At 39.6% G+C, this 19349-nt stretch overlaps 1 protein-coding gene and 1 pseudogene across 1 annotated transcript in view; both read right to left on the bottom strand.

Moving 5' to 3' along the window:
- Positions 1 to 4646: 4646 nt before the first annotated feature.
- The window catches only part of LOC115665132 (disease resistance protein RPS5-like), a 54705-nt gene continuing 40002 nt past the window's right edge, over positions 4647 to 19349 (bottom strand). The window contains exon 2 of the mRNA XM_056311258.1: positions 4647 to 4692. Coding sequence (XP_056167233.1) covers positions 4687 to 4692 — 6 coding nt within the window. The 3' untranslated portion in view covers positions 4647 to 4686. The remainder of the gene's footprint in view (positions 4693 to 19349) is intronic.
- On the bottom strand, positions 4957 to 7756 carry LOC115681686 (probable disease resistance protein At5g63020; annotated as a pseudogene).

Genomic DNA, 19349 nt, shown 5'->3' with positions numbered 1-19349 from the left:
TTTAAGTTCAACACGAAAATACGAATTACCAGCATTTCATGGGATGTGCCACTTTAAATTCGGTTTCTGCATGGTTGGAACTCTTTAATAGAGCCAGCTCCAAAGGGTGCTGGAGAGAGTCTCTGTAGACCTCGACTACTTCTTGTATGATGTACGAATTGTCGGTCTTCCTCTAAACATATTCTACTTGAGCCTTATCAAGTGGAAAATTATTAAGTGCACCAGGAGCACATAGGGCCATTTGCAATGACGTCCATTCGGATGCACCGAATACTTCTCATAGGAGATTCGATATGTTCTTCATAGGAGAATCCGCTAACGTTAAATTCATAAAGTATAATCACGTGATGATATTTTAGTTTTTAAGAAATGAACATTGCGTGTATAAGATTCCCTATGCAAATAATCGCATAATTTTGTAAACAGGCATCATTGTACAATTGTACTGAAAACTGACATAACGATTTTATTTGGATGGGCTTAGTGGACGCATCACGACCATCATCAGTTGAATACTTTCTCAAGTCAATGTCCAAGATTAATTGGACGCCATATAATTGTCAGACAATTCATTTATACTTTTCCTTGTACGCGTTAGCAGAAGACATGTGAACTAGAGATTGGCAATGGTGATCTCCAGTTTATTTGTTGCAAATTCTTCAGCGTGGATACATGGCATGGCACTGTCTCGACCTCGCATGTCATATGCATAAAATATCATCACGAATTAGTTGGAGGTAGTTAATCCGGCGACTCTTCTTCCAAAGAATAGATGCACGATTGTTGTTGGATACGAATCCATCAACCCTCGACCTACTTGTATTTGCTGTCCCGTCCATAATGTGATGAATTAGACACACGCCTTATGAAAAAGGAGTGAGATCCCTTTAAGAATTATTAATAAATTTTAATACTAAATTTATTCATTGTAAAATCGATACATCTTTCCTGTTTTTTTTTCCTTCCCCTTTTTCCTTTTCCCTCTTTTCATCCTCGACTTTCTCTGTGCGTGCGTGTGGTCAAATTAGGCTGCGACACCAGATTGGAGGTTGCCCCACCTCGGAAGACCCTGGCCCGCGTCTGGGGCCACTGCCTGAGTGAGTTGCCCTGACGTTGTTTGCACCAAGCCTGGCGGGTGGTGAGAGAGAGACAAATAAGATGGGGACGAGGCATGACAGTGGAGTGCAACAATTGTGGTAGCTAGAGGCACCACGAAACATTGACCATGTCAGGGCGCCGCACGATGTCCAAGCACCACCAGTACGGCACGGCCTCTTAATGGTGGTCTCTCTCTCTCTCCATCTTCTCAGTATCAACAAGGTGGTCTTTGAAGGCCAAATGCCTATAAATTTGGAAGCACGACTGTCGAGCCTCCACATCTAGGGGCAACCGCATTGATCGGTTCAATTACGGTGGAGGAGACGCCAAACTTTGCTAGAAAGGAAGCTAATTGTAAACGCAACCAAGGTAGAGAGAGAGAGAGAGACGGTATTTAGGATTTGATCGCAATTTCATTGGGTGTTATGAGGATTAGAGTAAAGTAAAAACATGTTTACAATCTTGTTAACAAGACAACATATCAAAACGTTACATGAAATAGATGATGGAGAACCATTTCGTTCGTTTTGTTCCCATAATGATTTCATGAGATTTGGAAGGCAGTCTCCTCCTAGTTTAATCGAGCTTGATGTAATACGATTTGAAAGAGAAATTTGTAAATGAATTGAAGGCAGAGACAGCTACTAAACCTTTACTCATCTATTCACATTCATTGAAATTGCTCCCGTAGTGGCTTTCCTCGTCTTTTCATTTACTTTCTCACAATCCCAAATTATCAAACGAATTAATGAAATCAAGTTGATTAAACTTCGTTTTTTTGGCACCCGTGTAGCACGTGCTTTAAAACTAGTCTTCTCAAATTAAATTAGAAAGGCAACCTAATATTTTTGTCGATAAAATAATTAAATCAAAGCGTGGCATAATTAATCATCTTATTTTAGTAAGATTTGGGCTTTCGAGTGAAAATTGTTTGAATTCAACATGTATTGACAAAATAACAAGACTCATGCTAGGTTGAAGATATTTTTTAGAGTTTTTATATAATTGGCCTTGTTGCGATGATAAAATAACAACCATTCCACAAAGTAAATGCAAAACAACTGGTAAATATTCTCTACCATGCTGGGCCTAGCAATTGATGTCTCGATCACAACTCAATCATTAGGGGGAAATTACTACGAAAGTTCTATACCTATGGCACTTGTGCCAATTCAGTCCTAAATCTTTCAATTTGGCCAATTTAGTCTTAAACCATATGACGATTTCTCAATTCAGTTCTAAATCTTTCAGTTGTGCCAATTTAAGTGGGAACCTCATTTAAACAACATAAGCAATTCACGCTTTTACTGCTTTTGCAAGCAAGCAGTTGGTTTCCATAGAGATTGCTGGAAAGTTCCAATTCTAAGCTCCGGTAGCAAGTCCGGCACGGATCTTATCAATGGAATTCATTACTCAAAACACCAATCTCAATTGACAAGGCGAACGGTGGAATTGTTCTTAAGAACTTGTGTCTGTACATGCATAAACGATGACTATAAATTTCAATATTTCCTAGGAGCATGATGGATAAAAAAAATCGGAAGGCGTGACTAACGTGGCTTATCATATAAACCGACTAAAGAGGGTTGAAAGCCACAGAAGTTAACAGCTTGGAACTAATGGAAGAAGTCAATTTCATAGTTGCTTTATTACAGATACTTTCACGAGAGTAAAAGAGAGGAAGGCACCTAGAAGCTGCTGACTCATGTAAAAGCAGGCACAAGATCCTCTTGGAAGACGAATTTCATCACAAGTAATCCCCATACACTCTAAGCAAAAAGGAAGTATATAACCCTTAATTACATGAGTCCCTCCCTCGAATAAAAACACGAAGTGAGTGAGAACCAATCCGGAATCATGCTTGAAAGGTGTAATGTCATAAGATTTTCCTACTCCGAATTGCCCAAACCGGCTATTGCTTCTTCCAATTATAGCACCGAGATGGTGGGGGATCGATTTTGAGAAACTCCCCACACAATTTCCAACAAAATCAGAACAAACGACAGGTACTTGCAACAGTCTTTAAGAGACTCATCGAAAGAGGCGGCCTTCCAAGGCTCATTCAATGAGATACTTCGTTCATCTACCGGTGCAAACAGCACGGCATCCTCAACATACCCAAACCCACTAACGGTGCCTGTAACATTGCATCACAATTTATAAAAAAGGAGTAATGTACATCCGATTTCAAAAAAGCCATCCTCCCACAAAAGGGTGCTGAAGCGACATAGAACTTACTAAAAGGGGAGATCAATTCGAGTTCTTACTACTATGAGAACCTATTGCATCCTCTTTGTCACACCCATATACCAAGCTTAAGATCTAAACTATGCCCCGTTAGATCAATTTCAGCAAAACTAATCATCAACTCAACAGACAATGATATGCTTTCTGAGGGATATAATGCTAGCTAGAAAATTAAGGCCCTCCAATTAAGTTCATCTTTTAATGGAAGTTTCCAAGCAAGCTAAGTACACGGACTCATATCACCAACAGCTGCAAAAAGATTTGAACAGACAATGATATGCTTATGTTAAGTTCAGGACTACTGAATGCTGAGGTAGAATGAACTCCATGAGATCGGGGCGGAGTGAAAAATGGTACTCTTTTCTTCTCGGGGTGGAAAGCGAACCCCAGCAGTCTGTCAATGGTAATAGAGGAATCATATTGAGAAAAAGCAACATAGGGTCATACTAGAAGTCGAGACAAATGAATCGGTAGAAAGATCTCTGAGGCTACCTTCAACTCATTGTATGCATAATAATATTGAGGATACCTTCCTCTTGGTCCCCCTACAGCTTCTTGCCATGTATCTATCAACGTCAATAACTTCCCCATCGTATTAAAATCTGGCTGCACAGAGCATGTAGAAACAGCAAATGACAATCTCACAAATGAACAAATTCAGAATAAAAGTCAATCATGGGGTACAGAGTGATAACCAAATATTTTAGCCAAGTGATAGCCGCCTCTTGTAGCCATTTAGAAGAAAGAAAAGAAGAGAGCAACTTGATCCAGAACTATCCACAAATAAGAAAGCAGAGCATGATACTGACACAGAGGGTCAGAAGCCGTATTTTTGGATCTTTATTCCCCAGGCAGCTTCTTCAGTATCTTCATCACCTCCTTTGCCTTCCTACAGAAGTTAAACCAATTCAGCGACTAACACCAATATCTTTGACGTAGAAATAACATGTAAGGAACCAGCTAAACAGCAGTTGCACAATACAATAACTTCATTACTAAGACCCATGACATCTTGGAAGTTGGGACACCTCCGGTCTTTTTTCTTCTCTTATGGAAAGTACAGGTAATACTACCTAACAAATAAACTTTGAAGAAAGAAACTGCTATATGTTTGAACAACACATTAGGACGACGCTATTGAGGATGCTAATATGTACAGATCAATGCTCTCTCCAACGTTTGATTGCATATCAAACTTCATCATAAGTCAAAAAATTGGGACAGCAAATAGCAGCATATTCCTCCAGCTTGTTAGCAATAACTATGAAAAGACAAACGAAGCCGCCTTTTTTTTAATTATAAAAAAAACAATATTAAACTTATCAGCCTCAACTCACTCACTCACTCGGCCCCCCACTAGGTAGGAATCCAATATTGGCCCAGTAACAGGTTTCGTCTTTCACTTTACGCGCCGCATGTCTGAATGTCATTTCTTCTGCAGGGCCCCGGTCGTCCAACTGCAAAGTGACCTGGGCGGTGGGGTCCCACTCAAACTCGGCCCACCAGCGTCTGTGCCCCTTGACTTGGAAGCTTCCCCTCGCGCTGCTCGAGTCCAATGGCAACTTTCTGAGACGAGGGCACCCCCATATGTGGAAGCGTACCCCCTGGGGAAAGGATAGAGCCTGGTCACAAATGCTCGTTAGTTCTGGAAGACAGCCGAGTATTAGGGATTCGAGACGTGAGAAAAGTCCAGAAGCAACTAATTCCTCCCTTGCAAATCCATCCCCAATGATTTTCTCCATCGATTCGCAGCCTTTGACCTCCAGTTGCCGGAGCTCCGGAGCGTGCACGAGCCAGGACAAGTCCGAAAGCCCGCAGCCATTGACCACAACTTCAACGAGATTGGGGAAACAAAAGTGGTTTGGCGCTTGTCCTATTCCTTGAGTTATCTTCATCTCACTCAGGTTGATACTCTCAAGTAGATAAAGTGTCTCTAAATGCGAGAAACCGTCAATGCCTGCTGATGAGTAAGTTATTATGATGCTGGTCAAGTTACCATTCTTATTATCGATACGCGCTCTCCTTATGCGTTTCCGTAAATTCGGGGATTGAAATATTTTCTGAGCAGAGGAAGACTCGCATACGCAAATAGATAAGTCGGTGAGATGTTGTATGCACCCTAGTTCCTCTACCATCTCTTCTTCCTTCACTTGACCCGATTGCGAGAAACATCCACCACAACCCTGATAAGTCACCCACTGGCTGAACACATTCAACGGTAAGCTTGTGATTGCCCCTATCGGAATTAAGATGTCCTCCAACATGTAGTCTAGTAGCAACCACTGTAAACAAGTCAAGTTCTTAATTTCTTTGGGTAATTCACTAATTCTGGTGCCCGACAAGTTCAAGTACCGTAGATTAATTAGATTGCAAATCCCTTCGGGGAATGACTTGATATGTTCGTTGTTGGACAGGTTTAGGACCGCCAGACAAGCCGTCATCGAGTCGAAAAATCCACTTGGCACGACCGTCACTCTTGTTTCCCTTACAAACAAAGTTTCAAGCTGGGAATACCTGGATGGTGTTTGGTCGATGTTCTGAATCCATTCTCCCCGTATAGATACTTTCTCCGCTTCCCCCCATTTGGAGATCATCTTTGCGAACATTTCTTCGTCTTTCTCTATCACTAGCAACTTGTTCTCCCTTTGCCCACGGTCACGAGCGATCCAGGTCGCCATGTCACGGATGACGTCGTGCATCTTTACATACTGTCGATCACCATCACGCCCACTTTCCAATAGACAAGCCCTATTTAAATCCCCCAAAACAGACTCTCCCTCGTCCCGCATACTGTATACATCATTGGTGTCTCCTAGCAAGCCCTCTCCAATCCAGAGTTCAATAAGCTGGTTCGTATTTATAGGGTAATCCTCCGGGAAGAGACAACAGTACAGGAAGCAAGCTTGTCGAGTAGAGTCATCTAAGCTATTATAACTGAACTCTAGTATGTCGTACACTTCCTCAACCATACCTTGCAACTTGTGCGGTCTGTTCCTCAGCGTTGTTAGCGCATGCCTCCACTCACGAGGACTATCTTTTCTGGCCATGGCTCGCCCGACAGTAATAAGGGCTAGTGGCAACCCTTTGCACTCTTCGGCAATGTTATCTGCAAGGTCTTGAATTTCTTGATGACAATCTACAAGCGATTTGCCGACGTTCTTCTCGAATAATTTCAAAGCTTCTCTGTGCGTCAAGCACTGTACTTCCAAGGTTTTGTCCGCTCCCATGTGGTCGCATACATGCTTCAACCGAGTTGTGAGCACTACTTTGGATCCGTTCTCGAGACCAGGACAAGGAACTCCGATTTTGGAAAGGTCTAGCCTCGCCCATAGATCATCAAGCAACAACACAAACTTCTTCCGGGTCAAAACTTGGCACATATGATAGACCCTCTCTTCCCAGGACCATCGTTCCCAACGCTCATCTTCAATGCCCAGCCTTCTCCTTATGGTGTCTTGAATTCTATCTTTATTCACCGGCTGGGACACCACCACCCAAATAACAACATCGAATCCGTTATTTGCACGCGAAAGCTCCTTCTCGATCCTTCTCATGAGGGCGGTCTTTCCAACACCGCCCATTCCGGACAACCCAATTACTCCTACTTGTTTTTCGTCCACTACCCATTTCCACACTTCATTAAACTTGGAAATGTCAAGCCCCACGGTCTCGTCCATAGGCATCTCAAGCACCGGAGGAGGAGGCGACGTCAACGTCACAACTCCGAATTCCCTAGCTTGGAGCTCTCTCACTTCATTGAGCATTTGATCGACTCTTTTCCCCAATTTACAACTCGACCAGCAATTCGATGGAAGACAACGGCTGAGACATTTAATTTGATCACATTCACCGGCTTCTCGAAGAATTTGATCTACTTGACCAACAAGTTTTTGCACCGTGTCTAACCAGTACGCCACTTCTCCTGTGCGCCGCACACCTCCTCCTCTTTCTTCACCTTCCACCCTTGCCAGCACATGTTCGCTCTTGGCCTTCAGCTCGCCAGTTGTGTTCCGCAACGAGTTGACATTATCTTTCAGATGACAAATGTAGCCCAAAGGTCTTCTGGCCAAGCCCCATAAATTGTTGACGAGTTGTAAAAGAGAAGTTGCGAAATCCATAAATTCTTTCCGAGATAAGAGATCGAAAAATGGACTACGCAGATGGTTGGAAAGACGGGCAGATGGGTGGTGTTCGATTGTGGAGAGCCATCTTGTAAGCTGCCGTTATAGACTCAATCATACAGGCCCAAGTAATGGCCGACAAAGACTACAATGATACAAGCCGAAATGGCAGACCTGAGTAAAAGCAAAGCGGAAAGTAGCAAATAGTAGAAAACACAACTCAGTGGGCTGAATTATTGCGCATGCTGACAAACAACTTTTTAGAACGGTGGATTATGAAAGTATAGTGTTGCACGTGGTATAGAAAGTGTGCAGGCCGTTACTTATATATACATCTATATAAATATATTATTACAGACTCTTCCACAAAACTCTCTAATTTGTTATATGCGTACTCGTGAGGTTTGAATAGAACATAACCATCGGGCAAGAAACCACTAATCCTTGCTTCTGAGGAATTTTAGGATAATATTAATCATCCATTGTAATATTTTCCTATGCATTAATTCTTTATTGATTAGATAGATTATTCATTGTTTTATAAAAAAGAATTTCCTAGCATTATTATGTAATTTCCATAGTGGAGATCAATTTTAAGGGGAAATACATTTTTCAATGGGCAATAATTAATTGGCAACTTCAATTAGTAAAATTCATGCCTGTGTAATGGAAATTGTAACTTTGAAATAATTTAGCATTATTATTTTTGTGAGTATTTTTACTTGATCCACTTGTCTAGTTACATGTGAATTAGCTATAATAGTAAGGTCAAGCAATAGGTAGGTGAAGCATTAACTTTTGACAAATCAAAGACTGCACATTAAATCCATATGCATCATGCATTTAATTATCCAAGCATGCAAGATATAGGTCATAAGAAGTAAAACAAATAGCAAAGAAAAGCATTGCACGGGCATAGTTTAGTTCTATTAAAAAAATATTAACAGTAACATACAGAGTCCTAGCGGTTGCTTGCGCGATAATTAGCATAATTTAGCAAAGTTTAGTCACTGTGACTGGTTCAAATTACTTAAAAGAACATTTAATACCGAAAAACACAATTGAAAAGTTGGACAAAAACTGTGATATTGTCTACATGCAATAAAACTTAAGACGGACAATTGTTATATACCAATTATACACTACCATGAGACACGAAGAAGTTATACCCATAGTATTGAAACATTAATTTTTCAATCACATTTCCATCTTCTTTTTTTTATCTATTATACTCTCATATTATTTGTAAGATGCGTGGCTTAATATGATGTACGAAATGACATTTCATGATCTTGAGGTACGATCAATTCTCTCGTTCACATCTTACTTGATAGATCCGTTGAGAAGACAATATGTAAAGAAGATGCCAATACTATGCTGTCCCAATAATCTATTTTCAAAATAATGGACTACTTTATCTTACGATTGAAAGGTTTTTTTCTTTTGTGTTTGGTTGATGGGATTAGTGACCGACTGGACAAATATCTCAATTTTTTGTGGTTATCCTTGCAAAACTTTTTGATGGTCCTGCCTTGCATGTATTCAGTTACTGGGGATTTATATATTTTTCTCATATGGTAAAACTTATTGCAAACAAGGAAGAAATAAAACACAGTGTAAAGAGATTACACTTCCGATCCCTACACTTCAAGAGATATCATAATTGACCCCTTTATTTTCATTTGTCATGAATTCTAAGTACTGTGCTCTTCTCTAACCACAGTATAAGTAATTTCATCAAATTTTCATTAAAAATTCGGTGAATTTTTTTAGTCAGCGCTGACGCTCGACACATGGTACCTATATGTAAAAGTCTTTGTAACATTTAATTTTTTTGCTAATAATTTTAACTCACTACCTCGTATAGTAAAATAAAGGTTCCTCCACCAAAACGGTAATCGGTCTAAAGGTATAGGGCTTACTACCAAGTAGTTTGAGACCCTCTGATCATATGTTTGAATTACCGAATGGCTCATTGGCCTTAAGGTACCTTGGTTCTTCTAGAGCATTGGTTCGATCATGCCTTGATATTGAATTAGCCCGACTCTACTCCCACTAGAACCTTGGTGGGACTGCGATGATGTGCTTGCTTAAAATGAGTTATAAATATAGCTCAAACCAAATATTATGTCGTGGGTATAGAACTCCTATGGTAACGCCAAAGGAGATCGCTGACACTGGTCGTCCATTCTCACTTTTTTTACTCGAATAACCTTTAACATGTTTCCTGATACTAGAAATGACATAATCAACATGACATTAATAATTACGACTTTTTCAAGTAGTGGAAAGGCTATTAATAGCAAGTGTCAGCTTTAACTCTTCAATATTTAGTAAGTAAAAGTTTCATCAGTTACATTACTAATGAGTTTGTTGATACTAATTGTATAGATTGGCACGTGCAGGTGTCACGTACTAATCAATGCATTCCCTTGACATTTTTCTTAGGCTTTGTAGTGGAAATAGTAAGACGAGTATTTTCCAGAAACAACAATACACGGACTAAAATTAAATAGTTGTAAAAGTAAGGGGATCAAGAGCGCAATTTATGTTCGAAGTGGTACGCATAAGCACCACAAGTCGATAATTAATATCATACTCAACAAATCCTTTCAAACTTCCAATGTGAATTTGATAAAGCGACTTAAATTGTCTCTGAAGAATAGTATTTTAAACTACAATTATAACGAAATAAAGTATACCTGCCCCTTCTCCAAAAATTTCCATATTAACCCATGAGAATTTTTTAAATTTTATACAATTTAATAGGAGAATTTTTTTTTATCACCCCTAATATTGAATTCTCAACACGAATCACTCATTTGACTTCTTTTGATAATACCGCCTTTCGAGCATGATGAGAAATGCTAAAGAGATAAACATATGAGGTGATGGCAATAATAACCCGCAAAGTTCCTTGGCCGTGATTGGTTCCGAAATGACTACATAAAATAATATATCTCAGTTTAATCATTTCAAATATTGTCCTCGTCCAAATAAGCGCGTTGTCAAATGCATTTTTCAAATTACTTAAATAGAAAGTATACACAGTAATAACTTTCAATTTCTACGAAGGGTGGGGATCCGTCGATGTAGCATGCATGACGCGCAATTTCCTACACTCCATCTGTAATATTTGAGTATTAAAAAAAAAAAAAAAGGTCAACAAGTCAACAAGTCAACATTTGCTACAGTGGACTTCAATTATAAAATAGGACCGAGAGCTTTCGGGGAGGAGAAAACAGAAACGGAAAAGAAAGAAAGAGAGGAAGAGAAGAAGAAGAAGAAGAAAGGGAGGGTTTGGTGCCGCGCGAACCTCGCCTAGCCGATTCGACTTCGTATCGCAACGTCCGGTAAGCATTCACGCCCCTCGTTCATCCGATCGGAAAAGTTTTCCGATTTAGGGCTTGAAATTCGGAATTTTGGGAAATTCGAGCGGCGAAGTCCGATTTTTGAGTCGTAGAGCTGCGTAGTTTTATAGAATTGATAGTTTGTGGTGTTGTGGAGCTGTGGGAACTTACGGATCTTGATTTGGACCTACGGTTTGCCCAATATGAATTTTTGAAGTTGGCCGCACAAGGTGAACAGTGCGCGATCAGTGGGCTTTAGGCCGATTTTCGTCGGTTTTCGGCTCAATTTTGGGACGGTCAAGTTGGGGCTTTTGTAATACTCGGAACGGGCTTTCTTTTGACTATAAGTTTGCTAGGATCGGAGTTCGATGGAAAAAGTTACGGCGCGATCAAGTTTCGCGTTCAAGTTTCGCGTTGCGGGCGATTTGGATAATCGCTTTGGAGGAGGATTTGTGGGCGTGTTTGAGTCGTTTTGATTAGCGTCTAAGCTTAGTTTAGTCTAGTCGTTAGTGAAATGGTGCTTTACTTGATTTTGATGTCGATTCTCGTTTAATTGTTAGGATTACGAGATCGTCGATTCGAGTGAGCGTGGTTGTTTGATTTTTGGGATTCCAGGTGAGTGGTACTATCTCTTCTTTGATTTTATAAAAATCATATCTCGAAGGAATTATGATTCGACATAAATATATATGTTGAACTTAAAAGAGCATTTTGTTGCATAAATCGGGATCGAGCATTTACTACTTTTTAGTATTTGTCAATGATTTGAGAATCGTTTTTGGAAATGTATTATGAAAGGATACATTTGTATATTGTGTTATGAACTAGTTTATGAAATGAGTTCGGAAATTATTCAAGAAATGCTCTACGAAATGTATTTCCGGCGGATGAGCCGTGTTACGAGAAAGTTATTTGTTTGGTTTGTGAAATGTATTCTGGATTAGATTTCTGATATTGGATGATGATTGTTTGATGCTTAATATCGCTGTGAGCCCATTGAGGGGCTTGGGGGTATGCATACCGGGTTTAGGATATCCTTCTGGGCCGAGCCACCGGCTTTGTAGGTGGAGACCTTACCAAGGGGGGAATCTTGGTAGCCTTGTCACAAGGCTTTGTGTCGTGATCATAGTTAGATATTGAGCAATAGATTGGTCGATGGAATGGACCATCGACGTTTGATATGATATGAGATTCATCAATGGAATAGACCATTGATGTGTGATTTGAGATTAGTCAATGGAATGGACCATTGACGTGGTTTGTATAAAGATTGATCAATGGACTTGACCATTGATAGTTTGAATTGTGATTGTGGATTTAAATGTGTATTTGTGACTTGTACAAAGTTTTGATGAAATGAAATAACTGTTATGTGATTCTATATGTATTTTAAACCTTGGGTTTGGCTTCTGAAGTTCTGGTATTGCTTTGTACATATGCATAGTGATTGCTTCGATCTACTTAGAAGAGATGTACTTATTCACTCGAGCATGTTGCTCACCCCCTCTTTCCCAACCTTTCGGGTTCTTTGTTTAGCAGCCAATAGAACGAGAGCGATGTTATTGAGATTCTTGGGTGGTTTGAGGCTGCGTCCTTTGGGCGAAAGGACGGTCGTGTCATTCCCCATATTGGTAGGTTTCGGGGTGTGACACTATCATGGTCAAAAAATGGTTTTGGCCATTCAATGCCCAAAAATCAGTGGGGTTTAAACCTCCACTTTCTCGTAGATCGACACGAATCATAGTGGGACCTAAATATCTTCATTATTGTTGAGTTGTCGTATCAACTGGACCGAAAGGTTTTCACTTTCAAAAACTTGGCATCGATTGGAAAAACGTTTAACCTGAGAAAGTAAAGGCGAAGGCCGGTCCTTCGGCTTTCATGGGAGACAAAAAAGTGGGTGGTGGGCGGGTCCACTTTAATGGCCCTTGGAGTTTGAGCTTTGTGTCGGCAAGAGCACGTTCATCCCCCTTCGTACATTCATTTATTTATTTTTTTTAAATTTACTTTTCAAAGCGAAGAAGAGGAATTTTAAGGCTCCATTTGTTTGGCGAAAAATATTTCTCAGAAAAATATTTTCCGCATTTTTCAGTGTTTGGGGGCGGAAAATAACTTCCCACGGAAAATATTTTCCCTCACATGGGCAATTTTGCTTTCACTTTGGGGGAAAAGGACCTTTTCCCCCAAAGTGAAAGCAAAATTGCCCATGTGAGGGAAAATATTTTCCGTGGGAGAGGAAGTTGATCGCCGGTCACCGTCAGTCGGCGCATCGTCGATTGCCGGTCGCGGCCGCCCGGCCGCCGCCGGCTGCCGGTTCGCTGCCGCCGCCGGCTGATGATCGCTGCCGCGTGGCCGCTGATCGCCGGCCGCTGCTTGGCCATCGCTGATCGCGCCGCCGCCGCCCGCCACCGCCGACCGCCGTGGGTTGCCGATCGCGCCGCCCCCGCCGCCGTCGACCCTCGCCGGTTGTCGACCGCCGCCACCGGTCGCCGCCGCCGGATCGGCGGTCGCCGAACACCAGAAAATATTTTCCGAAACTTTTTCAAATTTTAACCGAAGACCAGAAAATTGTGTTCCAGGAAAACATTTTTCAGGAAAATGACTTCCGGGAAAATATTTTCCAAAAGGAGAATATTTTCAGCTAAACGAACGGAGCCTAAAACAATTTTTATTCACCATTACAAAGATTGAGACGTGATCGAATAAGATAAAATAATAAGTCTCATCGTATAAAGGAAAAATTACAAAATAATTTATAAACTTTAAACTAATATACAATATTATCTATAAATTTTAAATTTATTCAATATGGTCCATGAATTTTTAATTTATTCAATGTGGTACATGAACTTTTGGTACATATTTAATTTAGTCCCTCCACTTTATGAAAATGTTCAATATTATCCATGAACTTGAATTAACGGAAGGGCAATATTGAACATTTTCATATAATTTAGAGACTAAATAGAATATGTAATAAAAGTTCATGGACTATATTAAAAAAATTAAAAATTCAAGAACCACATTGCACAAATTTAAAGTTTAGGGACTACATTACATATCGGATCAAAGTTCATGGACCATTTGTGTCATTATCCAAACAATCTAGCATATACTACGATGGATATAACCAAAGACATAAAAAGAATAGATAAATTCACATTAATTACTAAAAAAATTCTCATTCTGCTTGAGTGAGATAATTGACCCCTATCACTTGGATAAATTGTCCAGGATACCAGGCCTCTTGAGGCTTATCCCAATTTGAATATGTCACCACACTCGTGATGGAATAATTTTTATCTTGTCAAATCTTTTATTCAAGCAACCAGACGTGTCCTTAGGATCTCAACTGTTAACACGAATTGACATGGTTTGACACGTCATTAAAAATAAATGTTGTCAAATCCAAAATGATATGAATATAAAATACACAATATTGACGTGTTCAATATGAGTATAAAATTTTGTAATGACTCAACCTGACATAACCCGAATTTAAGTACACGTGAATACGAATTTTCAACTCTCGAATGTTAGGTGGTTATTAGTTACGAACAATACATGCACTTCATCAAACTTCTTCTAAAACTTACAATGCGTTTGATTGTAGTAATGACTATTACATGATAGGCCTCTTATAGGTTGATTGTCTATTAAAATATTTGCTTATAATAATAGTTATTACGGCATGATCATATATTCTTTTTTGCTTTAATTCTCTTTTTAAGTAGGCAAGACTAGTCTTAGGATTCAATTTGACATCAATCGACATGGGTTTTGATAAGTTTATGAAAACAAATATTGTCAAATCTAAAAATGACAAGATTTTAAAACACATCATATTTCAACAAGAGCACAAAGTTTTACGGCGAAGCTACAGCATATGGCATAATTTTAAGTTCGACACGAAAATACGAATTGCCAGCATTTCATGGGATGTGCCACTTTAAATTCGGTTTCTGCATGGTTGGAACTCTTTAATAGAGCCAGCTCCAGGGGGTGCTGGAGAGAGTCTCTGTAGACCTCGACTACTTCTTGTATGATATACGAATTGTCGGTCTTCCTCTAAACATATTTTGCTTGAGCCTTATCAAATGGAAAATTATTAAGTGCACTAGGAGCACAGAGGGCCATTTACAATGACGTCCATTCGGATGCACCGAATACTTCTCATAGAAGATTCAATATGTTCTTCATATGAGAATCCACTAACATTAAATTCATGAAGTATAATCGTGTGATGATATTTTAGTTTTAAGAAACGAACATTGTGTGTATAAGATTCCCTATGCAAATAATCGCATATTTTTGTAAACAGGCATCATTGTACAATTGTACTGAAAACTGACATAACGATTTTATTTGGATGGGCTTAGTGGGCGCATCACGACCATCATCAGTTGAATACTTTCACAAGTCAATGTCTAGGAAGAGTTGGACGCCATATAATTGTCAGACAATCCATTTATACTTTTTCTTGTACACGTTAGCAGAAGACATGTGAACTAGAGATTGGCCATGGTGATCTCTAGTTTATTTGTTGCAAATTCTTCAGCGTGGATACATGGCATGGCACTGTCTCGACCTCGCATGTCATATGCATAAAATATCATCACGAATCGGTTGGAGGTAGTTAATCCCACGACTCTTCTTCCAAAGAATAGATTCACGATTGTCGTTGGATGCGAATCCATCAACCCTCGACCTACTTGTATTTGCTGTCCCGTCCATAACGTGATGAATTAGACACACACGCTTTATGAAAAGGAGTGAGATCCCTTTAAGAATTATGAGTAAATTTAAATACTAAATTTATTCATTGTAAAATTGATACATCTTTCCATTTTTTTTCCTTCCCTTTTTTCCTTTTCCCTCTTTTCATCCTCGACTTTCTCTGCGCGTGCGTGTGGTCAAATTAGGCCGCGACACCAGATTGGAGGTTGCCCCGCCTCGGAAGACTCGGGGCCACTGCCCAAGCGAGTTGCCCTGACGTTGTTTGCTTGGGGGTGGATGGAGGACGAGGAATGACAGTGGAGTGCGACAATTGTGGTAGCTAGAGGCGCCGCGAAACATCGACCATGCCAGGGCACCGCACGATGTCCAAGCACCACCAGTGCGGCCTCATAACGGTGGTCTCTCTCTCTCTCCATCTTCTCAATATCAACGAGGTAGTCTTTGAAGGCGAAATGCCTATAAATTTGGAAGCACCACCGTCGAGCCTCCACATCTAGGGGCAACCGCATCGATCGGCTCAATTACGGTGGAGGAGATGCCAAGCTTTGCTAGAAAGGAAGCTAATTGCAAAAGCAACCATGTTAGAGAGAGAGAGAGAGGTTGGTATTTGGGATTTGATCGCGATTTTATTGGGTGTTATGAGGATTAGAGTAAAGTAACAACATGTTTACAATCTTGTGAACGAGACAACATATCAAAACGTTACATGAAATAGATGATCGAGAACCATTTCGTTCATTTTGTTCCCAAAATGATTCCATGAGATTTGGAAGGCCGTCTCCTCCTAGTTTAATCAAGCTTGAGGTAATACGATTTAAAAGAGAAATTTGCAAATGAATTGAAGGCAGAGACAGCTACTAAACCTTTACTCATCTATTCACATTCATTGAAATTGCTCCCTTCGTGGCTTTCCTCGTCTTTTCATTTACTTTCCCACAATCCCAAAGTATCAAACGAATTAATGAAAATCAAGTTGATTAAACTTCGTTTTTTTGGCACCCGTGTAGCGCGTGCTTTAAAACTAGTCTTCTCAAATTAAATTATAAAGGTAACCTAATATTTTTGTTGGTAAAATAATTAAATCGAAGCGTGGCATAATTAATCATCTTATTTTAGTAAGATTTGGGCTTTCGAATGAAAATTGTTTGAATCAACATGTATTGACAAAATAATAAGACTCATGCTAGGTTGATGATATTTTTTAGAGTTTTTATATAATTGGCCTTGTTGCGATGATAAAATAACAACCATTCCACAAAGTAAATGCAAAAAGACCGGTAAATATTCTCTACCATGTCGGGCCTTGCAATTGATGTCTCAATCAGAACTCAATCATTAGGGGGAAATTATCACGAAAGTTCTATAACAATGGCACTTGTGTCAATTTAGTCCTAAATCTTTTAATTTAGCCAATTTGGCCAATTTAGTCTTAAACCATATGACAATTTCTCAATTCAGTTCTAAACCTTTCAATTGTGCCAATTTAAGCGTGATCCTCATTTAAACAACATAAGCAATTCACACTTTTACTGCTTTTGCGAGCAAATAGTTGGTTTCCATAGAGATTGCTGGAAAGTTCCAATTCTAAGCTCTGGTAGCAAGTCCGGCACGGATCTTATCTATGGAATGTTGGAAATTTCCTATAATATGGGCTTACATTAATTAATTGATTTTTTATTTTAAATACTCGGGTTAATGGATATTCTATCGCGACCCTTCTTTTTCCATCGTGGGAAAAAGGAACGAGTTTAGGTGGTATTGCCCAAAAAGGCGGACCGATGGCCCATCGATCTAGGTGCGAACTCTCCCTAAGTTCATACCCCGCGCAACGTTGGATTTCGTTTTGAATTGTCGATAACTTAAGTACTTCTAGGAGTCGCCACTAGCCTATTGGGGTCGGCTAGAAACCAATCAAGACGTGGGAGTGTCGCCTCGATTCCTACGCAACCAGAGGTTCTAGGGCCGGGGATTTGTTTACACTAACATTTCTATTAGCGCCCTTTCGGTACCTAACTTGAGAGTGCATTATCTAAATGGTCACACGATCTTGATCACCAATTATAATCCTATGATATCAAAGCCGCTAAGTGTCCTTGCAAATGTTTTTGTGGGATTGTTTTCTTCAATGTCTAGATTAATACTAACCTAATTTAGGAAAGAAATTAACACTCAAATTATCGAAAAGCAGAGCAGTAAGTAAACATCCAAGAAATTGAAGTGACTTGAAAGTAAATGCGGAAAGAGAAAACCTGATACAAGTCGGGCAAATAATATTACATGGCCTCGTTATCATGCCACGGGACAGGACCCCCATGAGCGAAATGAGAATTTAAATATGCATGAAATTACTCTAGCTACACAAAACTATTCTAAGTAATTTTAGTCTATGCAAAATGGTTTTTTTTTGTTGTTGTAAAAATGGTAATAAAATACCAAAATAGCATTAAATTAGAGAAATGACTTTATAAAATCAGGAAAATCTCATAAATGTCATTTTTTTGCATAATTTGATAATATCCAACATTTTTCATTTTTTTTGAAATTTTCCGATTTTTTTTTATTTTAATTTTTTCATTTTTTATTTAAAAAATAATAATTCCCTAAATCGGCCTATGCTCGGTTTACGTGAACATGAAACAACTCAGAATATGAATATTACGAGAACCGGGCTCAAATCAACCGTTTCAAGATCGAAGCTTGGTTTGGGCATTTCGTCGAGCATTTGGTGTGCATTAAACTGCCCCAAATGGCTTCCTCGAGCCATATTCGTGGCTTTCAATCTCACTCCGTGTGTAATATCAAGTGGAACCAAAGTATCAAGGTTATATTATCACAGTAAAGAACAAGATTAGCTAGAAATCACAGCCTAAAACGCACAAGAACCAAGTTGGAATCGGCCTCCAAAATGTGGGTTCGGGCTGCTTTTGCAAATCTGGGTTTAAACCCAGGTCAAGCAAACCTGTTGCATGCCCAGGTTTAAGCCCCGACACTCATCACGTACAAGATCTATGGGAAACATCACTTCATCCGAAAGAATATACGTAACATCTACTTTTAAATTAAACAATCATCATGGAGAATGATCAAGTGAACACGTCGAAACAACCCCTCCAAGAAGCATACACGCATGGTTCATAATGACTAGCCATGAATCAATGTGGGTTAGCTTGGCTTTTTACTCAAGTTGCAAGCCATCTCATGGTTCACACGGGGCTTCAAAGACCAAACCAAGTAGATCTCAGCATAATTTGTACACCCGTATAACATTCATCAAGCTCATGAAGGTAGAAAACGCATGCAAAGAGGAGTAGCAAGTCAAACATATAGGGCTCATGAAGGGGCTCCAATACTTAAAAAAATTCCAGCCTCAGAAATCAATTCTCTGGGCTAGTTTTCTCTTGATTTTTATGACTAAAACATGTTTAAAATTGAACAAAAATACATGTAGGATACTCACCTTGCTTCCTATTTTCTCTTTGAACTATCCCTTGGCCGAGGGAACCAAAAACTTGTCTTCCAAGGGCGCGGGGAAATAGGCTTCTTCAAACTGGAAAATGAGATCTGCAAAGAAAGAACTGACAACGAAGGTTTTTGTTGGTCTCCAAAACCAGAATCAACGACCTCTTTTTCTGACTAATTTGACACCAACCCCAAATATATGTATTCTAGTTTAATTTCCAATTCAAGGGTATCCTCATATGTTCCTCATGTCTCTCAAAAACTCCCACTTTCCCTCACCAGTAACCGTCTGACTTCAACATAGAAAATTTCTGGGTCTCTCTTGACCCGAGAATGG

This window comes from Syzygium oleosum, unplaced genomic scaffold (assembly GCF_021117445.2).
Source record: "Syzygium oleosum isolate NSW1041296 unplaced genomic scaffold, Sole_v2.1 Sole_v2.05, whole genome shotgun sequence".
In the NCBI taxonomy this organism is placed as follows: domain Eukaryota; kingdom Viridiplantae; phylum Streptophyta; class Magnoliopsida; order Myrtales; family Myrtaceae; genus Syzygium; species Syzygium oleosum.
This window is presented reverse-complemented; position numbering and strand designations above follow the sequence as displayed.